The sequence below is a fragment of the Lethenteron reissneri genome, chromosome 19 (assembly GCF_015708825.2).
Source record: "Lethenteron reissneri isolate LAM-NWPU_2019-01 chromosome 19, ASM1570882v1, whole genome shotgun sequence".
NCBI lineage: Eukaryota > Metazoa > Chordata > Hyperoartia > Petromyzontiformes > Petromyzontidae > Lethenteron > Lethenteron reissneri.
Window position 1 is genome coordinate 7105318 of NC_083797.1, and position 26768 is coordinate 7132085.

Consider the following 26768-nt stretch of genomic DNA (forward strand, 5'->3'; position numbering starts at 1 on the left):
TTTGTTGTATTTTTATCGGTATTTTTCCATGAACGGCAAAATACTCACGTGCATCTTCTGGTTTGCAAAATGATAAACAGTCGCATTAATCAGCTAACATTTAGTGCACATGCAATCAAAACAAAATAAATGTTCTTAATTAAAATGCATCATCTATTACACTCTGAGAACATTGCGGTGAGTCACTGGAAAAAAAAATGATTCAAAGGCATGCTCGAGTTGCAATATAAAGCAGCATTAGCAATATTGCACTGTATTCTTTAGCGCATAATGCTTGCAGAGTGGCTAGCGCAAAAAGAAAAGAAATCTTACCATGTTGCAATTTCCTTTTGATTTGTGTGCACCCCGAAGGTTCATGGTTGACTTTTGTTTGCCATCTCAAACACGAATGCCCTGCTTCCTTTCACTCGACATGCCTGAGCCCGATTTCACGCGAGCGCGAGGGCAGCAGACTTAATTTAGTCCGGCCCGAATGCAGAAAACTAAAGAGTCCCTTCAAAATCAAGTATAATGGAGCACCTTTTATATATATATACCAACGATCCAGCTGAAGTGCAGATTTATTATGCTGAACTGACTTCCCGATATTGATTTAACCCCGTGGGCCCAGAGAGATGTTTTGTATACCCGGTGGGATATGGGGCCCCGGTGTGAGTGGTGCTCTCTGAAGGCAAACGCAGGACACTTATTTCAGCTCTGTGGCAACGTCATTTGTAACAGGGTTACCGGCGTCTGAGGGGAGACTATTTGCGCCGCTGAAGGACAAGGCTCAAATTATAACACTTGCGATGCACCTCATTTAGGTATTCAGAAATTTGTATTGCTTATTTGCTTGCTTTAATTGTAAGCTCGTTATTTCATTTAATCTGTTTGTTCTTTATCGGGGGTGTATCGGTTAATGTGTTTCAGGAAATACAAACGTACAGTATCGCAACATGCACCAGTGATGTCTTCATAAGGCCTTTATAGTTGTATAAATGGCTCATCGTGTGCAATAAACACGTTTGGCTGCAGTAATTTGGAGACTTCTTTAGATATATAGCACTGCCAGCGGGCAGCATTTTTTAAAATAATTTAACTTTGTCGAAAAAAAATGTAAATACCGTATGTGAATCACTTTTTTTTTTATAATTGGTACAGATTGACTTTCTTTGGCCACTTTGATTGCTCATTCGGTTGCTTTTGGGAAAAATAAAACACATTTCTGATGACATTATATACCGAGTCTCATCGCTCAGCCATAGGTTGTGAGTTTAAATCTTGCCTGGTGGGATGATGGCCTGCATCTGGGGTAGATATAATAAATACCACTTTGTGGAGGAAGTCATTGGTGGTAGATGCACGCTCGTCATAGGAATGAGAAATTTTCACCACCACCTGATCAGGGCTGTAAACTAAAGATGAGCACTTCCTCAGCATTCACTGAGCAGAAAATCAATTTGAAAACTCAGATTATAAATTGCTTGTGCTTGCATAATTTATGTTGCTTTTTGCAAAGTACAAAAGAGCAGTAACTTAGGATCTGTCATTGTGTGATGTCCAGTTTTTTGTATTTTACATTTATATTGTGACTAATTTTAATGAACAAAAAAAAAACACTGGCAAAAGAGCATAGGCAGTATCTGGGATCATAATATTCTTATTATGCTATGAAAGGGGGTAATCAATATTAGCTTTGTGTAAAATATGAATGTAATTTGTATTGATACATTGCTTAGGCAGGTGATGTCAAACCGCGTGCTTCTTGTTTGCTGACTCAAAGTTCATGATGTAATAATGCCTCCCATCAAAAAATATATAAATGCAATTAAATAGACGAAAGCTTTTACACATACCTTCACGTGTGAATATATATATGGGCATTAAAATAAATTTGCATCGTAAATACATATTAAATGTTTTATAGACAGTGTAGGCTGCACATTTGTCCATTGCCCAGGGCTCTCCTCCTTGGTCACACTTCTCCCTAACAAGTCGTGATCTCATTCAATGTGCCACTTTTATGGAATTGTGTGTGTGTGTGTATGTTTGATTCACACTATGAGATCTCTTTTACCAGTGGCAAAATATAGTAGTAGGTTTTTACCCTTTTAAACTGGTACAAAACTGACACCTTTATTCAAGGCATCATGATTGCAATAACCACAACACAAGTAGTGGACCAATCAACTTCAAGGACAGTGCATATTATTATCATTATCAGAGTTGCTTCTTTTTGTTTGCTTTTTTGACTACTTGTGTTGTGGTTATTGCAAACATGATGCCTTGAATAAAGGTGTCAGTTTTGTACCAGTTTAAAGGGTAAAAACCTACTACTGTATGTTTGCTTGTTTAACTGATAGATCCGTGCATCAGCACGTCGATGGTGACATGCGAGAGGGGGGGGGCGTGTTGGGGACGCACAGCTGTTTTATTTGTATTTAACCTTTTACCTCCCTGTTAAAACTCTACCCCCCCCCCTTCCTTATCTCGCTCTCTCTATCTAATCGATTCCTCATTCTCCTGGGTCTGTGCTGCTCGTGTGGGTTGCAGTGGAGAGGTTAAAGGTGGAATGGGGGTGTGGTGGGGGTGATCGTGTGTAGACGGGAGAGGTGTGTGGTGGGGGGGAGTCACAAAGTTTATGAAAAATGTAGAGATCAAACGTTTGAGTTCGTTTGACCTCCTGACACATTCTTGGCGTTGGATAAAAGTAGCTTTAGTTGTAAGCCCACCTGATGCCACAAGTTGAATAATAAATCTTGCGGATGTTTCCAACATTGAACATTCCCTGATGGACAGCTCTGCAGCCACACTCCCTTGCGCGTGCACTCTTTTAATGACATTTCTGCTACACGTGTGTGCTTTGATTACTGCTCGGGTTTGAGCCTTTTAACAATACACACCATGTTCTTTTTTTTGCAATGGGGCATTTTAACACCGACGTAATTTCACCGTTGACGTGATAGTGATTGACTTCACAACATGTCAAAACTCATTCCCAAGGCCAAGAGCATGTCATTAAACGACAAACGCATCCTCGTGTTGTGCCGGCATCTCAATGAAGCACGCCAACACGCATTCTCCCCTTCCGGCCTTCCGCATCGCTGCTGGCAACGCGTCGGTCACCGAGTCGAACTCGCGCCCACATCCGCGTTTAAACCCTGCCGCCCGCCTTCAGCGTCGTAACGAACGAGCGCCTGCGACGGTCCCCCCTCTCGTCTCCAGACGTGGACACGTACATGCTGGCGAACACGTCCGACCGCGTGCCGGGGCAGTGGGCCACCTTGCGTCTGCCACAGATCAAGAAGAACGACACGCACTGCCTGGATTTCCACTACCACCTCTCGGCGCCCGGCCGCCTCAGCCCCGGGACCCTCAACGTTTACGTGGCCGTCAACGGGGGGCCTCTCGCCAACCCCATCTGGAACGCCAGCGAGAGCATGGGCCGCCGCTGGGCACGTGCCGAGCTGGCCATCAGCACGTTCTGGCCAAACAGCTATCAGGTGAGATGCGATATTCTTATCTGTGTTAGATTCGATTTTTATTGTTATTTTTTTATTTATTTTTTATGTTGCAACTCAAAGCGAGCCCGGTACAATACGCCGATAGCAGTATTGGGGGGGGGGGGGGGGGGCAGGGGTCGGGGACAGGTCCCTTTGAAAGGGGAAAATTAGACTTCATTATTATTGTTAAGCACTTAAACTGAGTGTTTATAAGGTCCGGGTAGAGGTGCAGCCCTACAATTCCTTGCTCGTACCACATCTGACATCGGGCGTCAATGAGACGGAGCTATAGATAGCCCCCTCCAGAGGGTATTTGACCTATTCTGCTCCTCTGCCCAAATGCCATGGAAGAGGTGGGAATATCAACACTCGCATGCAACCTGCTGATGGACTACCTGTGTTGCTACCCCATTCGTATTGCTGGATAGACAGAGATGGGGATGGGAGGGGGGGAATTTAAGAACTGCCATGCTGCGAGATTGAAATGAACCGCTGATGAGCAACATTCCGAGTGTATTTGTGAAGTGTAAAATTAACAGTGATATAAATACACGGTGGTGTAAGACAGCATATCCGTGCTTCACGCAGTGCATAATGTACGCGCAGACGCATGCTTGAAGAAGGCATTTTTAAAAATGGTAAATGGAGACCAGAAAACGTTGATGTGCACAATGTCGCCATGATATTCGTAGAAATGGAATTGACTCATTAAAGACATGCCAAGGTGTGAAGATGAAAAGTTTCCATATCATCAAGTCACAGGATGAGCCACCTTGCCACTCCTGGGTTAGCGGTCTAAATAAAAAATGCATTTCACACTCAAGAGGTAGGTCTCAACAGGAAATGTCTTAGACCAATTCCAAAGATGAGTCTGAGGTTTCCCCCCCCCCCCCACCCCATTTCTGAGAGGTCAGGTGTGTTAGTGAAGATCAGGAGAGTGATGGTGTATTTTGTACATTGCTTAATACAGTACATATATTGATGTTGCTGCAGCTGGTGCACATGCAAGTGAGTGTTTGGTCACAGAGGCAGAGGGAAAAAAAATCGATGCTCATTTGTCACATTTTGTTCCATGTTTGCAGGTGATATTTGAAGCGGTGTCTTCTGGTGTTGAACTGGGTTACATAGCTATCGATGATGTGCAAGTCCACAGCTATCCATGCAGTAAGTAAGGAACGAAGACGGTGATACAATCACAAATTTGGACACTTCTGAATGAATACGCAGATTTCAACAACGTACAGCGGATGCGTTTGTCACGTTTGAAACTTGTTATTTTTGCACTTGGCAGACAAAGCTCCTCATTTCCTTCGACTGGGCAGCGTCGAAGTGAACGCCGGACAGAACGCCACCTTCCAATGCATTGCCACAGGGAAGGCTCTCACCAATGAACTCCTCTGGTTGCAGGTAACTACGTGAATGTTTTTTTTTATATCCTTTATATTAAGTTCACTTGCTTGCTTGCACGCTTACGACCGTGCAAATCTTTCGGTCGTTTTTTAACCCACTTCCCGTGATCCAATCGAGCTGACATTTTGCACACAGACTCGTTGTGCGTGACAATTTATTTTCGTGAAAAATTTTTCCCCAAAATTTTCCACTTTTTAGGAAAAAAGAAAATTTCATATTTAATTTAAAATACCAATGTGATAAAAATGAAACTCTTACTCAAGAAAAACAGAAATGAATAATAAAATAAAACCGATGCCACGCATATAAAGGATTTATAGTGAAAAACTTTGTTTTTACGGGTTAATTTTTTACACGTCTCGAACTGAGTGCCCGTATAACGACGGTTGTCAACAAAGGGGCGACCGTGATGGCGCAGGCAGAATGCAAAAGCATTACGTCTGTGAGTACCAGCAGTAAAACTATGACTCTAATGTACAGTGAGTGTACACACAAATTGATTGTGATGGGGAACCAGGCATGGAGGTTGCACTTTATCTTCTCACCAGGCTGCCCGGCAAGGGAATTTAGCTGAATTGACCTGTGCCTGCAGCACCTTCAGCACTGCTATATATGCAGGGGCTGGCTGCAGTCATGCAGAACTTGTAACCGATGTGTTTTATCTTCTTGGTTCTTTCGGTAAAGTCACGTAGAAGGAAAATAATAAAATAATAAAAATAAACATAATAGCGTTATTTTATTTTATTATGTTTTTAATATTATTATTTTATTATTTCCCTTCTACGTGACTTTACCGAAAGAACCAAGAAGATGAATCCCTGCAGTCACGAAAGCTTTAAATCGAGATGTATTTTATATTAACTGGCGCTAGTCAATATACAGCATCCCTTAACTCGGCCCACGTGCTACTTTGCAAACCCCAATATACAGGTACTAGCCAGTATGCACAGTGTTAAATAAATGTGAGCGTGTGTCTGGCAGAAATTTGCATCAATTATCTCGAGTCAATATGTAGCGTTGATAAGAAGGGAGATATCGTAGAGCGCTTTGCTCGATATTTCCTCATCTCATTGAATTGACAAAGCATTCAAAGCGGTGTTCGCACTCTTACCCCCAAATCTGACATGGACAGTGAACCGTGTCATGAAATGAATTCCATTGAGCCTCCCATGTGTCAATGTTTTCTATCAGAAGCAAAGCAGCCCCTTTGTGTTCCCACCCCACCTCCCCATACTACAAGAATTGGCCATTAAACACACTGACCAAAATAAACCACTCCAATGAGGTAGTTTATTTTGAAAACCGTCAACATGTCTGCTGTGCACGGTATATCGACATCTGCTGGTTAATGGAAATGCACTCAGTGGCAGTTTATAGAATGAGAAAAAGCTCCAAACACTCACCCCCCCCCCACCCCATGCCGTTGTCGGCGACTCATTTCATTTTTATACTCGGATAAGTTTTTGTTGCGATGGAAAACTGCGCTGAGATTATTATCCCCTGCGCTGACTTTTGTTTTACGCATTTACGTAACCTCCCATATGCTTCGTTATAGAGGAGCAATGGGCAGGACATCCCCGTGAGTGGAACGAAGCTGGTGAACCACAGAAGATTCGCGGCATCCTTTGGTGTGCCGCACGCCGCACGCTCGCACGCCGACATTTACCGTTGCGTCACGGGCTCAGCTGACGGCGCGGGGGTGTCCAACTTTGCACAGCTCATCGTGAAAGGTAACACAACCAAATCATTAGCGTTGTTGCGAAGAATATCGTCTATCTGTCTCTGCAAAAACAATTTTTTTTTACACAACCCGATGGCCTATTGGCCTTCTGGGAGTGTATAATTTCAGCAGCATTGGTTCAGACAAGCAAACTCTGGAGCGGTATCAAAATGTAGTGTCTCTCTCATCAGCAGAGTTTCGCTTTCTTGAATCAGTCCTCGTGAACTGGCAGAAATTATAGGCAAGATGTATTATTAAAAGGTGATACATCTCGGTCATTTCACAGAAATCACTGAAGTTTATGCACTGATTAATTTGTCGATCATTTAAAGCAATATTTCAACAATTAATCGAGCACATGCGAACAACACATCAATTCCATTATCATTCAGTGCATTTTGGTTTAAAGTACAGTCAGTAAAATCGTATGACTTACACGTGGCTTTATTTTGAACATATTTCCAAGCCGCTGTCATTTTATTTGACCGACTCTGGCCTTGTTTAAATGTTGTTCTTTTACATGCACGAAAGGGAAATGCAACAGTTTAGTCCTCAATGCAATGTGTCAGTAAACCCATTCTCAATTGATTTTAAAAGCACCCACACTTGGAGTACGCGGGCATGTCTGCTTGCAACTACATTTGAACTTGGCCTTTTTATCCATGTATAATCGTTTTTGTACAGCCCATCAGACGGTCAAAACATTGGACATGATGCAATTTTGCGAATTTTACTGAATCAAATATAATACTGAATTATTTTCAAGATATTGTTACGTCAGTGCGTGCTATAGCTGCCCTGTGTTCACAATAACTATCAGCCTGCACGTCGTTTATAACTAACAGTAAGTTGGTCTCTGTCTCTCCCTCCAGTCAGCCAGACAGCCAGCAAAACTAAAACACTGTACCTTGACGAGAGGAAAACATACATGTCAGGATAAATGTAATTCAAATATAGTATTTTCGATTTGAAGCTTTCGTGACTGCAGGAATCCATACTCTTTGGTTCTTTCGGTAAAGTCACGTAGCTTTTAAAAACATTTCTATCTATTTGACTTTATCGAAAGAAGCAGAGAGTATAGTATTTTTCCTTATCAATTTTAACGAATTATACGAGTTATACTTTTAAACTGACTTGGCAGTACTTTATGTAATGGCATTGCCTTAACCACTGCTAAAACTCAGCATCTATAATTAAATAATCCCAAAACATGTTGTATACGACATGAAAGCCCTCTCATCCCCCTTCTATCCTGAAAAATTAATGGTTTGACTCGACGGAGCAAACACATCCACACTGTAAAAGAGCTGCAATAGTGTTTTAAATGAAAAAGGACATAAGCAAGTTGATTTTCACTTCTCAAAAACACTCCATCCTACTGAATGTGCTGTTAAGAAGGCCATTGCCCGAAACGTCCCCGATTATGATTTTTTTTCTTTTTAATGCCAAAGTGGGTATCGACAAATACGTGCCTTCTTTGAGCCCCGCCCCCCTCCCTCCCGATACGTTCCATTCATTGGCTACCACATTCTGATGAGCTCCCCCCCCCCTCTCCTCCCCCCTCAACTTGCTTTTAAGGGATTACATCTTGAATCCTTGCCTCACTTGATGCAGCAAATCCGGCTGTGACGGTCCCACCTGATGACGGAGACTTGTGTTGCCTCCGAAACGTCGTGATTTTTATTTTATTTTATTTTTATTAATTTTAATGTTTAACCTACGTGACTTTACCGAAAAAACCTAAGAATATCGACAAATATTTGGAGCTTTTGTCTTAGAATGCTGCTGACGATCACTTTCTTCTTAGATCATGTTGATGCCGGTCTGCCTTCAACAGTTGTGCTCGATATACATACTCTGTTGTGTTCTACAGTTGCGTCCCTCCCAAAATGAGTTCCTTTTTGTTCATTAAACTTGCGTCCCTAACTTTTATTTTGCTCATATTTATCTTGAGCCCCACTTTTCAGCCTTGTTGTTTAGTTTCTTTAATCAGTTCTTGTAGTTCATTCTAATTGGGCATTATAACGACAATGTCATCAGATGCTCTGAGAGAGTAAATTTGTATGCCTTTCATACTCTTAGGTTTTTTCGGTAAAGTCACGTAGGTAAAAAATTTAAATTAATAAAAGTAAAATAAAACAAATTAAAAAATTTCACGACGTTTCGGAAGCAACACAAGCCTCCGTCTTCAGGTGTAACCGTCACAGCCACGACAGCTGTCTTCAGGTGGAACCGTCACAGCCACGACAGCTGATACCGTCACAGCCACGACAGCTGATACAGCTGTCGTGGCTGTGACGGTTCCACCTGAAGACGGAGGCTTGTGTTGCTTCCGATTACGTCGTGAAATTTTTTAATTTGTTTTATTTTACTTTTATTAATTTAAATTTTTTACCTACGTGACTTTACCGAAAAAAACCTAAGAGTATGAATCCTTGCAGTCACGAAAGCTTCAAATCGAGAATTGTATTCCTTTATTTCTTAGATTTATATTAAAAAAAAATAACAACATACCTTCACGGTTGTCTGTGAATAATTTTGGTGACAGTCTATCCCCTTGCCTGACTTCACTGTGATTCGTATATTTATTATTTTGTATAGATGGTTTAGCTAATTTTTATGTATATGTTTATTAAAGCCTTGCTTTGTGAGAGCTTGGACAACTTCATGGGTTTCACCTGACCAAAATACGTTTTCATTGTCTACACAAATATATGGATGATGGTAAATTGTATTTATTTGTTTTTTCTAGAATCTGATTGATAATATGTAGGCAGTTGATGGTAGAAAACCCATTCTCAAACTCCAGATTGCTTTTCCGGTTGTCTGCCCTCTAAATTGACCTCTATTCTTTGTCCTCTGTGATCTTCGTGAACAGTTCATGCATGTGTGATAACAGGCTAACAGGTTTGTAATTCTTCAAATCAGTTTCATATCTTCACCAACACACACCGGCCAGTGTGGTGAAACATGTTGAAATGTACAACCGTGGGTATCGCCCATTATATATTTTCATGTTGGTGTTTTTTTCCAATGCCATAAACTACCATCTCCGCGATGACATTGAGCAGATAATTCCTAAAATCACCGTGTTGACCTTTTCCCTGAATATGTTGCACTGTTTCTCATTTCAAATCCCGCAAAATGGCTTCCAGAGCTGTGAGTTACAGTGCTTGCTTTTTTTCGAATATAAAGTAAGCTTATTTAATTTCAATAATGATAGAAGCACATGTTTGAAAATGCTTCGATAGCAATGAGACCTGGATGTGTACATTTGCATTTGAAGTTTTGTTTCATGTACATCATGTAAATTGATACCTTAATTGATTGAGCATATAATTATTAAACCTTATAAAAGCATTAAAGGCATCATTATCATGATAATTTATTATTGCAATAATTATCAACTATCATTCATTATCCATGATTATCCCTTGATACACCATGGTTATAAGTAATTTCCTAAAACAAATTTCTGCTCGTCTCCACCGTTTCCTGATTCATCGTGTCTTAACTCCTCTGACACGATGAGGATTTGTACCTTCACAAAGATAGCGGTCTCTCTTAAAACAAATTCCCCCCCCCCTACATAGCAAATGAAATTTGCTGAAAGGGGAAGCGCTGCACCAGGCATTTATGTTACTCGGTGGGGCATCATCAATCCTCAGGACAATTTACATTTGCACAGAGGTGGTTGACGGAGTAGAGCAGGAGCCTTCTCTATTATTCACCAGGTGGGACTTGAAAATCCCATCAGCCTCTAGTTGTTTCCCAGGGTGAATGCTCGATCGATGCTTTGATTGGTTTTTTGTGCTCCGGCCGCCTCTTCTCCTTATCCTGTTCTGTCGGTGTTTTAGCGAGGCTCGCCTGGCAATGGCGACAGACGTAACGGAAGATATGACTCGGTTTTTTAACATCTGTTCCTTGCCACTTGGCTGAACGTTTGCATGCGCTGGCAGTTTGCGTGAGCCACTCTGAGTTTTACTTCGTTTGCGTAGGGTTCTACTCAGTGGCGGCTCCTGCAAAATCTCTCAGGGGGGGCAAATGTCTGGATGATTGATAAGGATAAGGTCCACCCATGCAATGGATAAATTAACAGCTTAAGCATGTAAAGGCAACTTCACTTCTTTAATATTAATGAAAAATAAAGTGACTCTTACAATACATCTTGTTTGTTTCTATACTCACTATTAAAAGAAACCACTCAAGTTTATTTTATTAAAGATTCCACTAGGTGGCGATAAATTATATTGTTGGATGAAATGTGCTTACGTATGATGACGTTAGCACGTATGATGACGTAAGCACGTTAGGGCGAGCCCTCCCGGAAGCCATAGAGAATGCATTGCAGCGCCCCCGTTCGAAAAAAAACATCTTTGAATGTAAGTCTATGGGGCCACTCGGGGCGATTCTCAGCCGGAGTGAAATCGCCCAAAAAGAGGCGGTACTCCACAGAACGTGACATGACGCTGATTGGACTATATCCAGAGGCACAGTGATGGCTAGCGTGACTCTGTGGTTGAATGACATTGGTGGTGCGTCGCCCAATCGCCCTAATGAAGAAACCGCCCCTGGTTCTACTGCTTCTTCTTCTTCTTCTTCCCATAGTTCTTCAAGGACATATCTGGGAGCTGTTGAAAAGTTGGGGGGCATTTTTCGTTGAAAGTTTTTGTTAAAAGAAAAAGATTGGAACATATTTCATTTAATAATTCAATAAATATACTGCTGTTGAGGTGGTAATTATTTTGAAAAAATATAGTAAAAAGTTAGCTTTTGAAACTTGTAATGCAGTTTATAGTTATTGCAACTATTTGATTACCCTTTGGAGTCAATTGATTTTCTTGTCTTGCATGCGAGTATTTGTCCCGGTTTCAGAATAACAAAGTTTGCCACAACCCTGCAAATATCACAGCAACTGGATAGCTCAACGTATACCACACTTAGACCTTTTTCAATTCAATACAGTTTATTTGTCATTATTTACATTTAGATAATGGAATAAATAAGTAATGGACAACACCTTTGTCAATTCACTTTTAGATGAAGGCCTCCAGATGCCTCTAAGTGATCTTTACCTTCACTAGTTAAAACATCCAATCTTGCTAGGTATGTTATATCAAACTTAATTATACTTTACCCCTGTGGTGCATTTGATGAATACACATTTAATTACGATGCTAAATTATGTATTTGCCCTTCATCTGGACAAGTGAATGTAAGATTTATGTCTAATAGTGCCACACAATCGTTACACAAAATATATAACTATTATGTGAACTCTGCCTTGTGCATTGCGACATTACTTATCTCCACCTAATCAAGTCCCATTTTCTGAAGTGCACATTGCTGAAGTGTGCATTGCAATTATAGTCGATTTTGCATATTTTAATGTGTGTTAAAACGTCATTCATTATCTGATTACAGTTTTTAGATTTCTTACAGTTTTTAGATTTAACTGTGCATGTGGAGTAAGTGTAATGATTATAATCAGGTGTCTAGGTAGGTCATGTTGGTGTGATACCAATGAATGCACACCTCTTGATATTTAAGCGACCTCAAGTCAAGGAGCATATACTTCATCTTGAACCCTCTTCATTTTCTCCGGCGTGCAGTACCTGTCCGGGCTCTATATCGGCAGGAAATGTTCTCATGCCACAAACGTGTGTGACATTTAGTATTGTGCTCATCATGAAGTCCGAGGAAGGCACCCCATAACAACCATGCAATGTGTTTATTTTTTATTTTTGTTATTTTAACAGCAGAATATATTGCCCACCGAAACGTAATGACATTACTCTCAAATTATTTAGAGATACAGCGTTGGCAGTGGTACACAAGCACAAATAACAAGAAACTCAACACATTGATCTATAATGCTTCCATTAAAAGTAAATATATATAATCGGTGACGTATTGGCCAATAGTCTTCGATAAAACTATGCAGACGGGCCCTTGTGCTACGCAGAAAGGGCTGCTCGAAATGCCACATTATATATATTGTTTCTCCATTTAATGCAGCATTAATTACAAATGTTCGTGAGGTTTTTTTCCATGTAACTTTCAGTTTAGTTTGTTTTTTGTCTATTTATGCAGCAAAATGCGGCCGTGGCTTACCCAATAAATATTTGCCAACACATCTGATGAAACGGTAAATGCTATCGCTCCCTTTCTATCCATTAAACCCAAGTTCTGATAACGAGCGTTAATTCCTGAAGAATACGGATGGTGACATATACAAGTAGCAATACACATGGGATACCACCATGGTGTAATGGTTAGCACGCCCGACTTGCATTCCAGATGTCATCGAGTCGATCTCCCGGAGCGGCAGTGGAAACAATGGGCAAGATTCTTAGATCCCCTCTCGTCTGTCCACGTGGTTGTATCAATAGGTACCGACACAGTCGATTGACGGATTACGTGCGGTGGAGTAGAGTGTCGGTGCGCCCACGTCTGCCAAGGCGTCTAACCTGCATGGAAAAATAGACGGCACATTCACGTATTGGCGGTACACCGGCGAGCAGTATGAAAAAAAAATCGAATCTTTCACGATTATTTTTTTTCCCCGCGATTTGCAATCTTGCGGGATGTAACAAAATCAGTTCTCGTGATGTCGAAGCAGTCGAAAGACGAATGCCAATTAACACAAATGTTTAAGACTGCTTCATGAGAACCGGTGTGTTATGCTGCATTGGTGTTACCACCAATACGTCCAAATACCCTCTTTAGGGCCACTCTAGAGCTCCCTCTAGTGGAGACCTTTCTGCCACCAGTGGTGTGAGCAAAAATGCAATCAGGATTTATAGCTTTACCTTTGATTTACTTTGGCCCGCAGAAGTAATATAGTACAAGCAATATTGCAGGCTGTGTCTGTGTAAAATAGAATTGGAGTTGGAGCCAGGCACATGGTGTTGGTTTGTAGCTCAGCAGCATTAGCCCATGCCTCCCGCAGGAAACGCATGCCTCCATCTGCGCCAAGCGAATCAACAAGCGCTTTGGGAAAACGTCTAGTTCCCCCCACCCCCTCCTCCTCCGCTTGCTCGAGCAACCTTGATGTTGTTTATCTTCCCTTTTGCACGTTCAGAGCCACCTACGCCCGTGGCTCCCCCGCAGCTGGTGGGAGCCGGTGCCACGTACCTGCTGGTGCAGCTCAATGCCAACTCCATCGCGGGCGACGGCCCCGTGGTGCTGCGCGAGGTGGAGTACCGACTGCCTGCCTCCGTCGGCGGCTGGGCCGAGACTCACGCCGTGAACGCCGCCACGTACAAACTGTGGCACCTGGACCCGGACACGCGCTATGAGGTGCGCGTGCTGCTCACGAGGCCAGGCGAGGGTGGCACGGGCAAGTCGGGGCCGCCCCTCCTCGCCAGGACCAAGTGCGCCGGTAGGCGGTATACTGCCCCCCCCGCCCCCCGCTGTTGAGGATTTAAGGATGAGGATTTGTTTTTACTGTGGAGTCAAGAGGCCCAAGCGATTTCCTCCACAAATGAGCACCCGAGGCAGGTGCTTGTCTCCTGTTCACAGTCCCGAGCCAGTGGTGGAAGTGCCACGCCCGCCACTCAGGCCTCATGATTGAATTTATCCACAGGATAAGCGATGTTGAACACCGCGTAGAGGGGTACTCATTTGATCAACCCCAGAGGGATGGTGGGCTGAGTCAACCCCCAACCAAGATTTTAAATCCGCAGCTTTTCTCATCGGGAGTTGCCCACTCTACCAGCGAGCCAGCTGGGTCGTAGTTTTAGTGTCTAGGGCGCGCTTACATCACTCTTCCCTTGTTCCATGGGCTACTGTTCCGTGAACTTCACTTCATCGATTCTTGCGCCCGTGTCGTGGACTCAGTCAACCAGACCGACTGTGTCGTCTCATCCCGCGCTGTGTTCAGCCACCTCCACGCCGCAGGTCACAACCACGACCTGTCTGATTGCATCGCTCGTCTCTCTTCCGATTTCCCATGACGCTGCTCAACTTAAGGAACGCACGAACTCATCGTCTTTTCCAAACGTGAATGAAACGCATTTCACAAGTAGTACTAATCCATATCTGCATTTCTCATAAATATGCTAAATTCCTATTGATATGCAAATTATTTTGTCAAGGCGCTCTTCCCCCTCCAATCCAGCTTAAATATACGCTACAAGCCTGGGGTGTTTCATTCAGACGCTGTCTTCCCGACAGACCTGTTCTTCACCTGAGGACGGCTGCTTGCGTTGTGGCCGAAACGTCGTGAGAATTATTTTATTATGTAGAAATTTTATTATTTTATTATTTCCATTCTACGTGACTTTACCGAAAGAACCAAGAAGATGAATCCCTGCAGTCACGAAAGCTTTAAATCGAAAAGAGAATGGTGCTGTTTGCCGCTGGCTGCTTGGCATTATTGGCCTCCTGGGCACTTGTACTCACCAACCGACAAAAATGCCCCAGAAACTCGTTGCGCTGTACCGCTGCTGGCAGCTGTCCCTGTGCGTGGCAAAACGTTTGGGCACTGGGCATGGGTCGAGCAGTAGAGGGGCAATGTTACCGTGTGTATGTGTGTGTGTTTTTAAATCCTTTATTAAATCCTTTATATTAAGTTCACTTGCGTGCTTGCTTGCGTGCTTGCTTGCTTACGACCGTGCAAATCTTTCGGTCGTTTTTTAACCCACTTCCCGTGATCCAATCGAGCTGACATTTTGCACACAGACTCGTTGTGCGTGACAATAAATTTTCGTGAAATTTTTTTCCAAAATTTGACACTGTTTATGGGAAAATTTTTAATATTTAATTACCAATTGCTTAATGGTGGCAGACAATCATCTGACCCATAGGTGGCAGCCATCTCAAGCCAGAGGACGAGAGGACTCTAGCCGCCCGTTTCATGATGACGCAAATGTTGACTAACCACATGGCATGAAATCTCTGCCCCCACGCTGTACAGTGGAGACTATTTATAGAGCAGTTCAATTGAAGCTGCCAGGTTCTTCAAGGTGGTAAAACGGGTCAACGCTAGTGCCCTCAGGAATATACGGGGCATGTCAAGAGGTGACCTTACATATAAAGGATTTATAGTGAAAAACTTTGTTTTTAAGGGTTATTTTTTATTAAGTTAGCTTGCTTGCTTGCTTACGACCGTGCAAATCTTTCGGTCGTTTTTTAACCCACTTCCCGTGATCCAATCGAGCTGACATTTTCCACACAGACTCGTTGTGCGTGACAATTAATTTTCGTGAATTTTTTTTCTCCAAAATTTTAAACTGTTTAGGGAAAAATAAATAAATATTTAATTACCAACTGCTTAATGTTGGCAGACAATCATCTGACCCATAGGTGGCAGCCATCTCAAGCCAGAGGACGAGAGGACTCTAGCCGCCACGCATATAAAGGATTTATAGTGAAAAACTTTGTTTTTACGGGTTAATTTTTTTTCCCAATTTAGTCGTTTTTGAGTTAATTCATATTTCTATATATATATATAAAAAAAATCGAATTTGGACCATGACACCGGGGCACCTTAACTTTCCACTTTGTCTGGTGTGATGTGGAGGTTACGCACCTCTGATTAGCATGGTTGGCTACGCACGGTGTGAAACATACATAACATACGTGGCCGTTTTAGGGGGGGGGGCGGTTCTTGCAGAGGGGGTGATACTTTATGCATTGAATGATGACTGTGCCACATTCGGCACTAAATGGTTTATAGGATTGTGGGAGTCACCTCAGCCTGAGGAAATATAACCGTGTTAAATAGATATATTAAAAAATGATAGCAACCCTTCCCCCCCCCCTACATAATATTTACGGCGGACTGCATTTATCCATTAATTTACCTTATGGAAAATTAAAACGGCATACACTATAAGATGTAAGCCTATATTTTTTTACTTTCCTCCCTGTATTCATGGATAACTTTATTTCAGCATTAATAGTGTAAATTATAAATGTGTCACAGTATGCTCTGGGGCAAATTCACATTTACCATATTAATACATTTAAATTTGACTCTGTATAATGTTTTTATGACCACGTATATGTGTGTGTGTGTGTGCGCGCGTGCATCTGTACGTCCGTGTGTATATGTTCCTGGCCATTCACAGCACAAGTGACAATTTAACCTCAAATGAGTGTGGTGCGGTTGTGTAATGGTTAGCGCGCTGCGCGACAAACCCAGCATCCCGGGTTCGATTCCCTCTCATGGCCAACGCCAGTGAAAGATTATCTGAACTGGTCCTGTGCCTTCCCATGGGTCGATTCAGCCTCAAACGAGTACGTGGTGCGGTGTGCAAACATCGGCCCTGGGGAGACAAAGGCGGCCGGGCGGGGTGCTGGCCACCCACCCCCTCGTGCGCCGAACCTGACTTCATAGGTGCTCACAAACAGCACTTTCATCAACGGCTTGTTAAGGCTATATGGGGGGGGAGCTTTATCTTTGTTTTTTGTAAATGTTACTGGCCATTCACAGCACATTGGTATTTCAACCTGGCCTGGACTTTGCATGTAACTGAACCTCAAATGAGTACCTGGCGTTTGTGATATGGTCACTGTCAGCCCAGTGGAAATAGACAGGCAGCTGTTGTACCGGCTACACGACATCTGACACATACACTACCTGTTTTTGGGTTCTAACAGGTGCCAGACAAGAGCACATGCCTCACCAAAGTCTATGTAACTCAAAGAGGAGGTCGAAGCAACTCTGCTTCTTAATCTGAATCAGAATATTCATTGACTGCGTGTCACAAACTTTGACCGATATGTTTTTTAAATGAGAAGGAATATAGCCCCCCTCAAAGTGCACATATAGCAAATAGTAATCGGCCCACATGTATGAACTTTTAAGGGGCTGTCAAGAAGTAATTTTAATAAAAGTTTTCCCAACATCGGTCTTATTAAATTGGTCGTAGTTTAAATTCCACGTTCAGTTCCGTAATAACATCAGTCCAATTATTCAAGTCATATATATATTTTTTATCCTTGCTCTGTTATTTAAGGAAGCTGCAAGAAGGGGAATGCGTTCATTCAACTGAAATGTCAGTGACGAAATAAAGAAAATAGTTGGTGAAAAGTAAATCATAGCAATGATAACCAAAATGACAAAACGTACATTCTACTCACAATCAATCTGCCCTGGTGACTCACCGGTAGGGCGAGAGGCTTTCAATCCGAAAGTTGCGAGTAAAAATTCTGATCGAGATTTCACTCAACACATCATACTTCCGGGGCCGATAAAATTGGCACCACTTTGTCAGGAGGTCAACAAAATTGTTTGCCTTGTGGAGAGGCCTGCTCCCACCATAGGCAAGTGGAATTTCTACCACTGCCTCATGGCAATAACCAGGAGCAAGACGTCCTTTATTTGGCCTCTTTAAGCCTATTTATTTAAGCTGTTCCATAATGGAGATGTGCAAGATAATTTCTTTGTATGTTAAATTACCAGATGTGCACAGATGAACATGCGTTCGCATTGACACATTTCTATCAATCGCTTGCTTTTAATACATCCAGTGGATATGAAAAATAAGTGGGGGAGGGAGGGTTGTCCACATGAAATGTTTCCTCTCTACAAGAAATGGAATTGAAATGGAAAAATGGTTAGAAGAAGTGCATCGAGAGGAAGGTGTTTTTCAACATTTTGTGAAAGCATTTTAGATGTCTGGCCTCTGGGGAGAAATGTAACCTCACTGGGGGGCAGAGTGGTTTAAATGGATGGAGGTTTTCTACGGAGCCAGGCATTAACTTTTAAACATTGTTAAAGGCACAAGCCATTAGTACAGAGCTGTGTTGTATGACAATTTTAACACTGGATCGTGATGTCCTCTTTTGGTTAACCTCTGGCCCCACGTGAAAGGGGAGATCTTTCGTGTCAATGCGTCCTTCCCAAACTATTAAGGAATTGGGTCATTATAGAACACTGCATATACAAGTTAGCTTCCGATTCCTTCAGAATAAACATTCGCGTCCTTATCCTTGATTTTCATTGACGATAATGATTATGCTGGCAGTAATTGGCCATACTTGCTCTGTAAATATTGTACATCTTGTGTGTTTTTTTACACGGGCAGGTTTAATGTCATATCACATGATGTACCATTCTTTCTTTTTAAAGGATTTTGTCGGTCTTTGAATCTACATGTGGTATGTGCAGGGAGTTTTCATTTTCTTCGGGACCAGACTGTGCGTGCACAAGGCGTGCGGAGACAGCCGACGATGCAGTCGAGAATTTGCCGCCAGCTTCTCTGGAATCCGTTACAAGCCCTGCATGAAGCGCACAGCCAAACTTAAAAAAAAGAAGCAGCATTGTGGCCCAAGCCTCTTGTATTTTATGAGAAAAAAAAGTACACGCACTCCATTTCTTTGAATTCGCCATCAAAAGCTCGGAGGTTTCTGACAAACTCGCGGTATTGATTAAGTCTGCCGTGCGCTTTTTTTTTTTGTCCTGGTGCTGCGTTTGAAGTGGTGGCTCAGTGGCGGTGCGGTGCACGGGCAAAAAGCTGTATGACGGAGCCCTCGGCAGCAAACGTCTTGGCCCGGAGATATTGACGATCTGTTCCCGTGGCCGTGTTGCAGAGCTTAATAAATAGTTTCCACGGCTGGGGACTGTCACTCATCGCTAACGATTTTGAACAGCGCCACAAAGCACGTGGTCGGTTAGCCCCCAGTGTCTCAACCGTACGAAACAACTCGTGTGAAACCCATGCAGAAACAAGTCGTCACTTTCATATCGTGTAACGTTTCGTGTATATATGTTTCGCACGTGATGACTGGAAGCCTTATCGGCGGGCAGCCATCGGGTGCATTGCAGGCGCCAGCAAGCTGTATGTTGGCTGTCGTGAATACGAATTTACATGGTCTTTGCACTTTAAATCCCAGAATTCGTGGTGCAGAGTCTAAACAGCTGTAATGTTTAAAAGTGGGAATATTTTCCATTTGTGTGCGAGTGAACAATGATGAGATGAGAGGGCAAGGTACGGATTTTGGAGTCAAAGTCACAGCGGTAATGAGCCTTTTTCGCCAGACCGTGTGAAGTTTCTCTGGGATTCGGCGGTCGGAGGGAATAGCATTCAGAGGGTGAGCAGTGGCCCAGAGTGACTTTACTTCTCACTGGCCGGATAAAAAAAACAAAATTTGGGCAGCACAAAATTAACCCCTTTTTCTCTTGTTCTATCCCGATGGGGATAGTTTAGTCATCTGGTTCTAAGTAGCAACAAAATTATAAGCTCGGTGTTTTCATTGATAATGATGCTCAATGTGATGCAATGGAAGGCGAAGGTTTGAGGCACACGTTTTACTTGCTCGTTAGTTTTAATACTCGGCGAAACTTGAGATTTTGTGTGTTTTTTATGAATCGGTGTAATGAATTATGCAAGAGAATGCATTTAGTTGGGGGCCGCTTTCCCCTTTGATCATTCTTTAATATGTTTTGGTATTTACTTACAGATAACCTTGGATGCAACCAAAATCATCAAGAGAAAAATAAATAGAACAAATACAATGTGTAAAATGAAATTGCAAATGCATATTAATGAAAAAAGCAAGCGTGTAGTTTTTTTTTTTAATACGTTGCTGCATATGCAAATTTGACTGTTTAATTGTATGAAAACTCATTTACAGATATAATGCATTCCATTGTTATGTGTGACTGGCTTCTCTTTATTAGTCTGCCTCAGGTCTCTGGGCATGTTGCCAGAGGTGATGAGCCTCAAAATGACTCATAAAAGCAGCAGCTGAAGCAGCAGAGCCTACCATCCTCATTGTACAACCCTGAACTAAGTTAGAGGAGGCATTTATATCACGCAAAAGTAATTTGTAACGTGCCAAAATATATAAAATCTCACTTATTTATGCCGCACTTTATTTTATTCACAAACGTAATAAATATTTAAGCAGCAGAACGCAACGTAGCTCACAATGGAGACCCGCGCGCTGACAGCGTGCGCTGAATCTCAATCTCGGAGCACGAGATACACACCGATAAACGTTCTCCTGCCCTCCTACTCCTCCTGTGCTGCGCGTGGCCGCAGAGCCGACTCGGCCGCCCCGCGGGCTCCTCGTCACGTCCGTGGGCTCGCGGAAGCTCTCCGTGGAGTGGGAGCGCGTGGGCTACAACGTGACCCGGTGCAGCAACTTCAGCGTGGCCGTGCGCTGCCGGTACCGGCGCGGAGGAGGAGGCGGCGGAGGCGGCGGAGGCGGAGGGTGGGGTGGGAGCAGCGGGGTCAGTCCTGAGATTGTGCGGGAGGAGATATGGAAGGCCGAGGTGGCACCTGAGGCCTCCGACGGCAGCAAGAGGGACCGAGAAACCAGCCCCCCCGCTCTCGCCAAGGGAGGCGGGAAAGGCCCCGGCATCGCGGCGGCCAGGGGGTCAACGTCCGTGAAGGGCGGCGAGGCTCTGCGGGTTCTCGCGCAGCACACGCTCTACGACCTCCCGCCGTTCACCAACATCAGCGTGAGGCTGGTGCTGTCCAACCCGGAGGGGCGCAAGGAGAGCGAGGAGATTGTGACGCAGACCGATGAAGATGGTGAGGCCTTGGCGGCACTCGGTTCTGCTCAGCATCTGGATGGTGCTCCCGTGGTCTGCCTTAGAGCATTACATTGCAAAACGATTACTTTTGTTTTGTTTATTTATTGTCAAATAAGGGCCTTTTTTTGCATTTCATTAAGATAGGAATGCAATTATGCATAATGGCATTTAAAGCCACGTGATATTCTTTGACTCAAAACTTTCTTGACTGCAGAAATTCATATTTTTCGTTCTTTCGATAAAGTCATCTTAGATAGAAGAAAAATCATTGAAAATAATAAAATCATATTTTTTAAATTTTCTATCTACGTGACTTTACCGAAAGAACCAAGAATACCACGTGATATTCTTATTTGCTGTTCTCCTTTACCCACACTGCAGTGCCAGGTCCCATTCCGGAGGACTCGATCCGAGGGGACACGTTTGAGGATCGGATATTTCTGCAGTGGAGCTGTCCCACAGAGACCAATGGCCTCATAAGCCTCTACGAGGTTTGCGTTCATTTCCTTGCCCTGCTCAGCAACGCCGTACGCAGACTAATGAAACAAAATGGTTTTATTTTGCTTCTTTAATTCACGACGTAAGTAATTATCAACGCTCCCACACACCGATGCGACGCCTGCGAAAATCCTGTTCTGTTGCGGCTGCCCGGCACCAGATCACGTACCAGGCCGTGAGCTCCTTCGATCCGAGCTTGGTGGCGGCAGCTCGCAGCGGCGTCATCCACAGAGCGAGCAACGAGACGGCCCACCTCTTCTCTGGCCTCTTCCCCGGCACGTCGTACGCCTTCACGCTACGCGCCAGCACCGTGAAGGGCTACGGACTCCCGGTCACTGTCCGCCTGAGCACCAACATCTCCGGTAAACTCTTCCTCTGGGCACACAATATTGTCCCAGTTGATGTCGAGTCGGTGGTTTTCTCTCTCTTTACTAACTGCAAGATCCCACCGTGTCCGTCCAGTGCTTGCCAAAAGCCACATTGGCTTCTGGTTGCCGAACGAATACATTGAGATTGCATATATTACCCACAAAGTGCTTCCTACAAATGAACCACAATACCTTGCTGGTCTTAGTAGTAGGTTTTTACCCTTTTAATCTGGTACAAAACTGACACCTTTATTCAAGGCATCATGTTTGCAATAACCACAACACAAGTAGTCAAAAAAGCCAACAAAAAGAAGCAACTCTGATAATGATAATAATATGCACTGTCCTTGAAGTTGATTGGTCCACACCCGAGATGGCTTTCTTTAGAGCCTAGTCCCCATTGGTGTTGGACCAGATGACACCAGAAGGCGTACAACTCAAACACAGTGCAATATCAGAGTATTGAGAGCTCGGGGTAAGCATTTACACTATGAGATCTGTTTTACCAGTGGCAAAATATAGTAGTAGGTTTTTACCCTTTTAAACTGGTACAAAACTGACACCTTTATTCAAGGCATCATGTTTGCAATAACCACAACACAAGTAGTCAAAAAAGCAAACAAAAAGAAGCAACTCTGATAATGATAATAATATGCACTGTCCTTGAAGTTGATTGGTCCACACCCGAGACGGCTTTCTTTAGAGCCTAGTCCCATTGGTGTTGGACCAGATGACACCAGAAGGCGTACAACTCAAACACAGTGCAATATCAGAGTATTGAGAGAGATCTCATAGTCTTGCTGATCTCGTCAAGGAGCATAAACCATCAGGTGAACTCCGGTCATCTCTGTAGCGGCTTTTGGCTTGCCATCGAACAAAGATGGTTATTACATCGCTCGGTTTCAGATGCACTTTTGCGGCCGTCTGGAACGCTCTTCCGATATTGGAAATCCACTGGAGCTGCGCACTTTTAAATTTGGCCTGAAATATTATTTCTTTATAATTGCTATTTCTGTTTAGTTTGGTGTCCTTGGGCTACATAGCTATATTTCAGAAGCGACTTGGCCACAAATGATAGCTTAATAGAGTGGCTTATCATGTGGAAATTTATTGCAGTGAAATACTGTAAATGCACGTTTCTAAATTTGGAGGAAAAAACCAGAGGAACCAGAGAAAAACCCACGCGACCACGGGGAGAACGTGGAAACTAAAAATATACAGGCATCAGTGTCAGAATTTAAACCACGATGTCCTATATACCAGGCGAGGTAGTTAACACCTCACCACCATGGCGCTGGCAGTCCACCATGAGCGAGCTTTGATCTCTGCAGAAGCCAAGCGGTGGTGTCACTGCAACTGCTACCCAGAGGCAGCGTTTTATGAGGATTCTGAGAACATCTGGTTGTAACATATTGCACAGAAATAAATAACTAAGCAAGTAAGGCGAATGAAGTTGGCCCTCCTGTTTGAAACAAAGAGCGACGAGACGAATGTTCACCGTCGCTTTGCTTCTTTTGTTCTCAGCGCCGACCCTGCCTCGTTACGAGTTTGACGAGCCACTCAACGAGACAGACACGACCATCACCGTTCTGCTGCAGCCGGCGGCTTCGAAGGGCGCGCCCGTCAGGTTGGACATTGCCCGCGCGTGCGACTAACCGTGTCGGATTTAGCGAATTTATTTAGTGGCGTCTATTAGCGCCCAATCAATCCATACCCGTGTTCTGGTTTAGCCTCAAAATGGACCGTCGCACCAGGCATTTCCACAGTCCCAACCCTCAATACAATCTCTGTGAAAGGATCAGGAGTAAAAGTAGGTTGAACTAATGCGGTATCGGATGTATATATTTTAGTCTGGCTTATTGATTTTTGATGCTGCACTCACTATATGGAGGTTTATAATTGCGTTTTCTGCAGTGCCCCATCTCTTCCATTCTAAGACCCACTCATGAGTGGTTACTCTCAAGCACACATTTCCTCACTTTACTTTTACAATCGCAGCACGAGGTACGGCCACACAAAGATGGAATTAAAAGCATAGGACATGAGTCACACATTTATTTTCCGCAACATTCTTGTTTTTTTTTATTACTTTTTTACCTCTCAACAGTTTGAATGTATGTATTTTTGGCGTGTGAAATAGTGGTTGTGTGGTACAATCACCACTAGCTGAGGCAATCAAACTCACTGCTTGTGGGAACCTTTCCAGATATATTTATTTGATTTCATCCACCCCGGGTTTTCAATACATGATCTGAAAAGTGCTGTTTTACACACGGCATTAGCATCCCACATAGCTACCCGAATATCCCATTCGTGCACAAATCAGTGACCTTTCAATCTCCAAATTGTAGGCCACAGCGGTATATATATATATATATACATTACCTAGAAATAGTACAGACCCGTTTTAAGTAGTAATTCCTTTTTAGCATTCTCAACCAATGAGCTTTTACTCCATTGTTTCGTAACTACCCAATGCTCTGTTGAATAGAAATAGATTTAACCGGAGCGTAGGTATCAATATAATTCTACATGACTTCCGCCTGCTCTATATTCCACTGTGCATTTCAGTGGCAGAGTTTGGAATTTTGTATTCGGTGCTTGAATTGGGTTGCTCTCACACACCGGGTTAGCGCTTGCCTTCACCAAGCTAAACTCAACTATTTTTTATTTACCAGGTAAGGCCCACCGAGCTATATAGCTCTTTTTTCAGAAGCAAACTGCCCACAATTGATAGCTCAATAAAGTGACTAATGTGGAAATGTATCGCAGCCAAATACTCTAAATGCGTGTTGATTCTAAATGTGGAGGGAAAAACCGGAGGACCTGGAGAAATATCCACGTGACCACAGGGAGAACACGCAAACTCCAAATATACAGCAGGCGTCAGAGTCGGCATTGAACCCACGACCTCCTTCATACCAGGCGAGGGAGTTAAAATCTCGCCACCGCAGTGGCCTAACTACACTGACCAAACAATCCCCATGGCCAACACAGCGTGGGGAGGCTGTCATCTAGCAGTGGAGCGACAAGGGGCTGACAATTATTATATTGACACTGAAGTCGTCGCCCTATAATTTCCCCCTTCTGAGCATAGACCAGAGGTCGCAACAGGGTACCCGATACCCGTACCCTACCCGATACCCGGCTACCCGTACCCGGCCGGGTACGGGTACGGGTAGCCGTTTGCGACCCTGGTGCGGCCGGGTACGGGTACGGGTAGGCCGTGAGTCACTGGTGAGTAACCGTTTGTCACTCATTTCGGGTAGGGTACAGGTAGGTGCCCGTACCCGTACCCGGCCGGGTACGGGTACGGGCACCCATTTGCGACCCTGGTGCGCCCGGGTACGGGTAAGGAATCAAAACCCGTTTGCGACCTCTTCCTTTCCTTAGTTCGGGTAAGGAATCAAAACCCGTTTGCGACCTCTTCCTTTCCTTAGTTCCGGTTCAGCTGTGGCCTCCAAATGCGTTTAATGCATCTCACTGCCATCTCGTTCATTGTCTTCCTCTGCTTCTTTAGCCTCCTCAACATCTATTCTACAGTAGTTCACATGGCATAGCCTGCCAACAATTGTTATGCTCCACTGTTAGTATTAATATACTTCGGTTTGCGACCGTGGCGTAATGGTTAGCGCACTAGCCTTACAATCCAGAGTTTGCCATTTCGATCTACCGACGGTGGCAGTTCTTAACCACTTCCATCCCCCTGCCTCTGTCCACCCAGTTGTATGAACGGGTACATGACAGTCAATCAATCGGAAAGTTGCATGTGGTGGGGTGAAGTGTGGGTATTCCCACTTCCCTTCCAAGATGTCTAGCGTGGGAGAGTAGGAAGCCCCTAACGCACTCTCTCGACGGGCTTTCTACAGCTTCTCTCGAGTGGAGGTCTTTCCGCCAGCAGTGTTGTCAAACAAGCAAATTGCAGCGCCGCAAGCTGATCTTTCCCCTTCATCTCTATGGGTAGACAACTTGCAGTTGCATCCTCTCGTTGTCACAACTCTCTTTAAGTCGAATCTCCCCCGTACGGCGTGGCCTCAGTGTGCACGTTTACCCGTCGCTGTTGTCTAAACACTGCAGTGCCTACCAGCTGGTGGTGAAGGAGAACCGGCAGCAGCAGCAGCAGCAGAAGCCAAGGGTGCGGCGTGACCTGGACCGCACGGTGGGCTCGGCAGTGGCGGCAGCAGCAGCAGCAGCACCGCCCTCGCCTGCATCGCACCCTGCCGCTGCTGCGGCGGTGGCGGCTGCCGCCTCGGGGGAGCGAGCCGCGTCCCGCGGCGACGCCGCAAGCTGCTTCTTCGAGCCCATCGGCTTCCAGGCGGCGTCGGCGCGCGACTCGCCGCACTACTTTGCCGCCGAGCTTCCCCCGGCCGCGCTGCCGAGCCCGTCGCGCTTCGTCGTGGGCGACAACCGCACGTACAACGGCTTCTGGAACGCGCCGCTCACGCCCGAGAAAAGCTACGACGTGTACTTCCAGGCTGTGAGCCAGTCGGCCGGGGTGAGTGCGGCCGGCGCGCGGGGAGCGGAGCGCCCGAGCGTTCGTTTCAGTGCTGCCGCGGTAGACGGTAAACTTGAATGACGGACCTGTGATTAAAATGAACGTTTGACTTAGAGCAGCGCCGGTTACGTGTGCGCTAAATGAAATTTTGAAGACACGACTGAAATTCCGCAGGTTGTTGTTGTTGTCGATTCGACTAAAAATACCAAAGTGCTGCCCCGAAATGAACACTGTGCAATTGGTTTCAGCTTTCAACTGACCTCGTAGTGCTCTAACTATGAACTCATTCTACGTTGTTGCA

The 26768-nt window shown here is 44.2% G+C and overlaps 1 protein-coding gene across 3 annotated transcripts in view; it reads left to right on the forward strand.

Moving 5' to 3' along the window:
• The window catches only part of LOC133344217 (receptor-type tyrosine-protein phosphatase kappa-like), a 138984-nt gene that overhangs the window by 29024 nt on the left and 83192 nt on the right, over window positions 1-26768 (forward strand). For all 3 annotated transcript variants that reach the window (XM_061554266.1, XM_061554267.1, XM_061554268.1), the window contains exons 3-12: window positions 3205-3482; window positions 4565-4646; window positions 4774-4889; window positions 6448-6622; window positions 13697-13996; window positions 20610-21104; window positions 21488-21597; window positions 21765-21966; window positions 23497-23599; window positions 26050-26467. In XM_061554266.1, coding sequence (XP_061410250.1) covers window positions 3205-3482; window positions 4565-4646; window positions 4774-4889; window positions 6448-6622; window positions 13697-13996; window positions 20610-21104; window positions 21488-21597; window positions 21765-21966; window positions 23497-23599; window positions 26050-26467 — 2279 coding nt within the window. The remainder of the gene's footprint in view (window positions 1-3204; window positions 3483-4564; window positions 4647-4773; window positions 4890-6447; window positions 6623-13696; window positions 13997-20609; window positions 21105-21487; window positions 21598-21764; window positions 21967-23496; window positions 23600-26049; window positions 26468-26768) is intronic.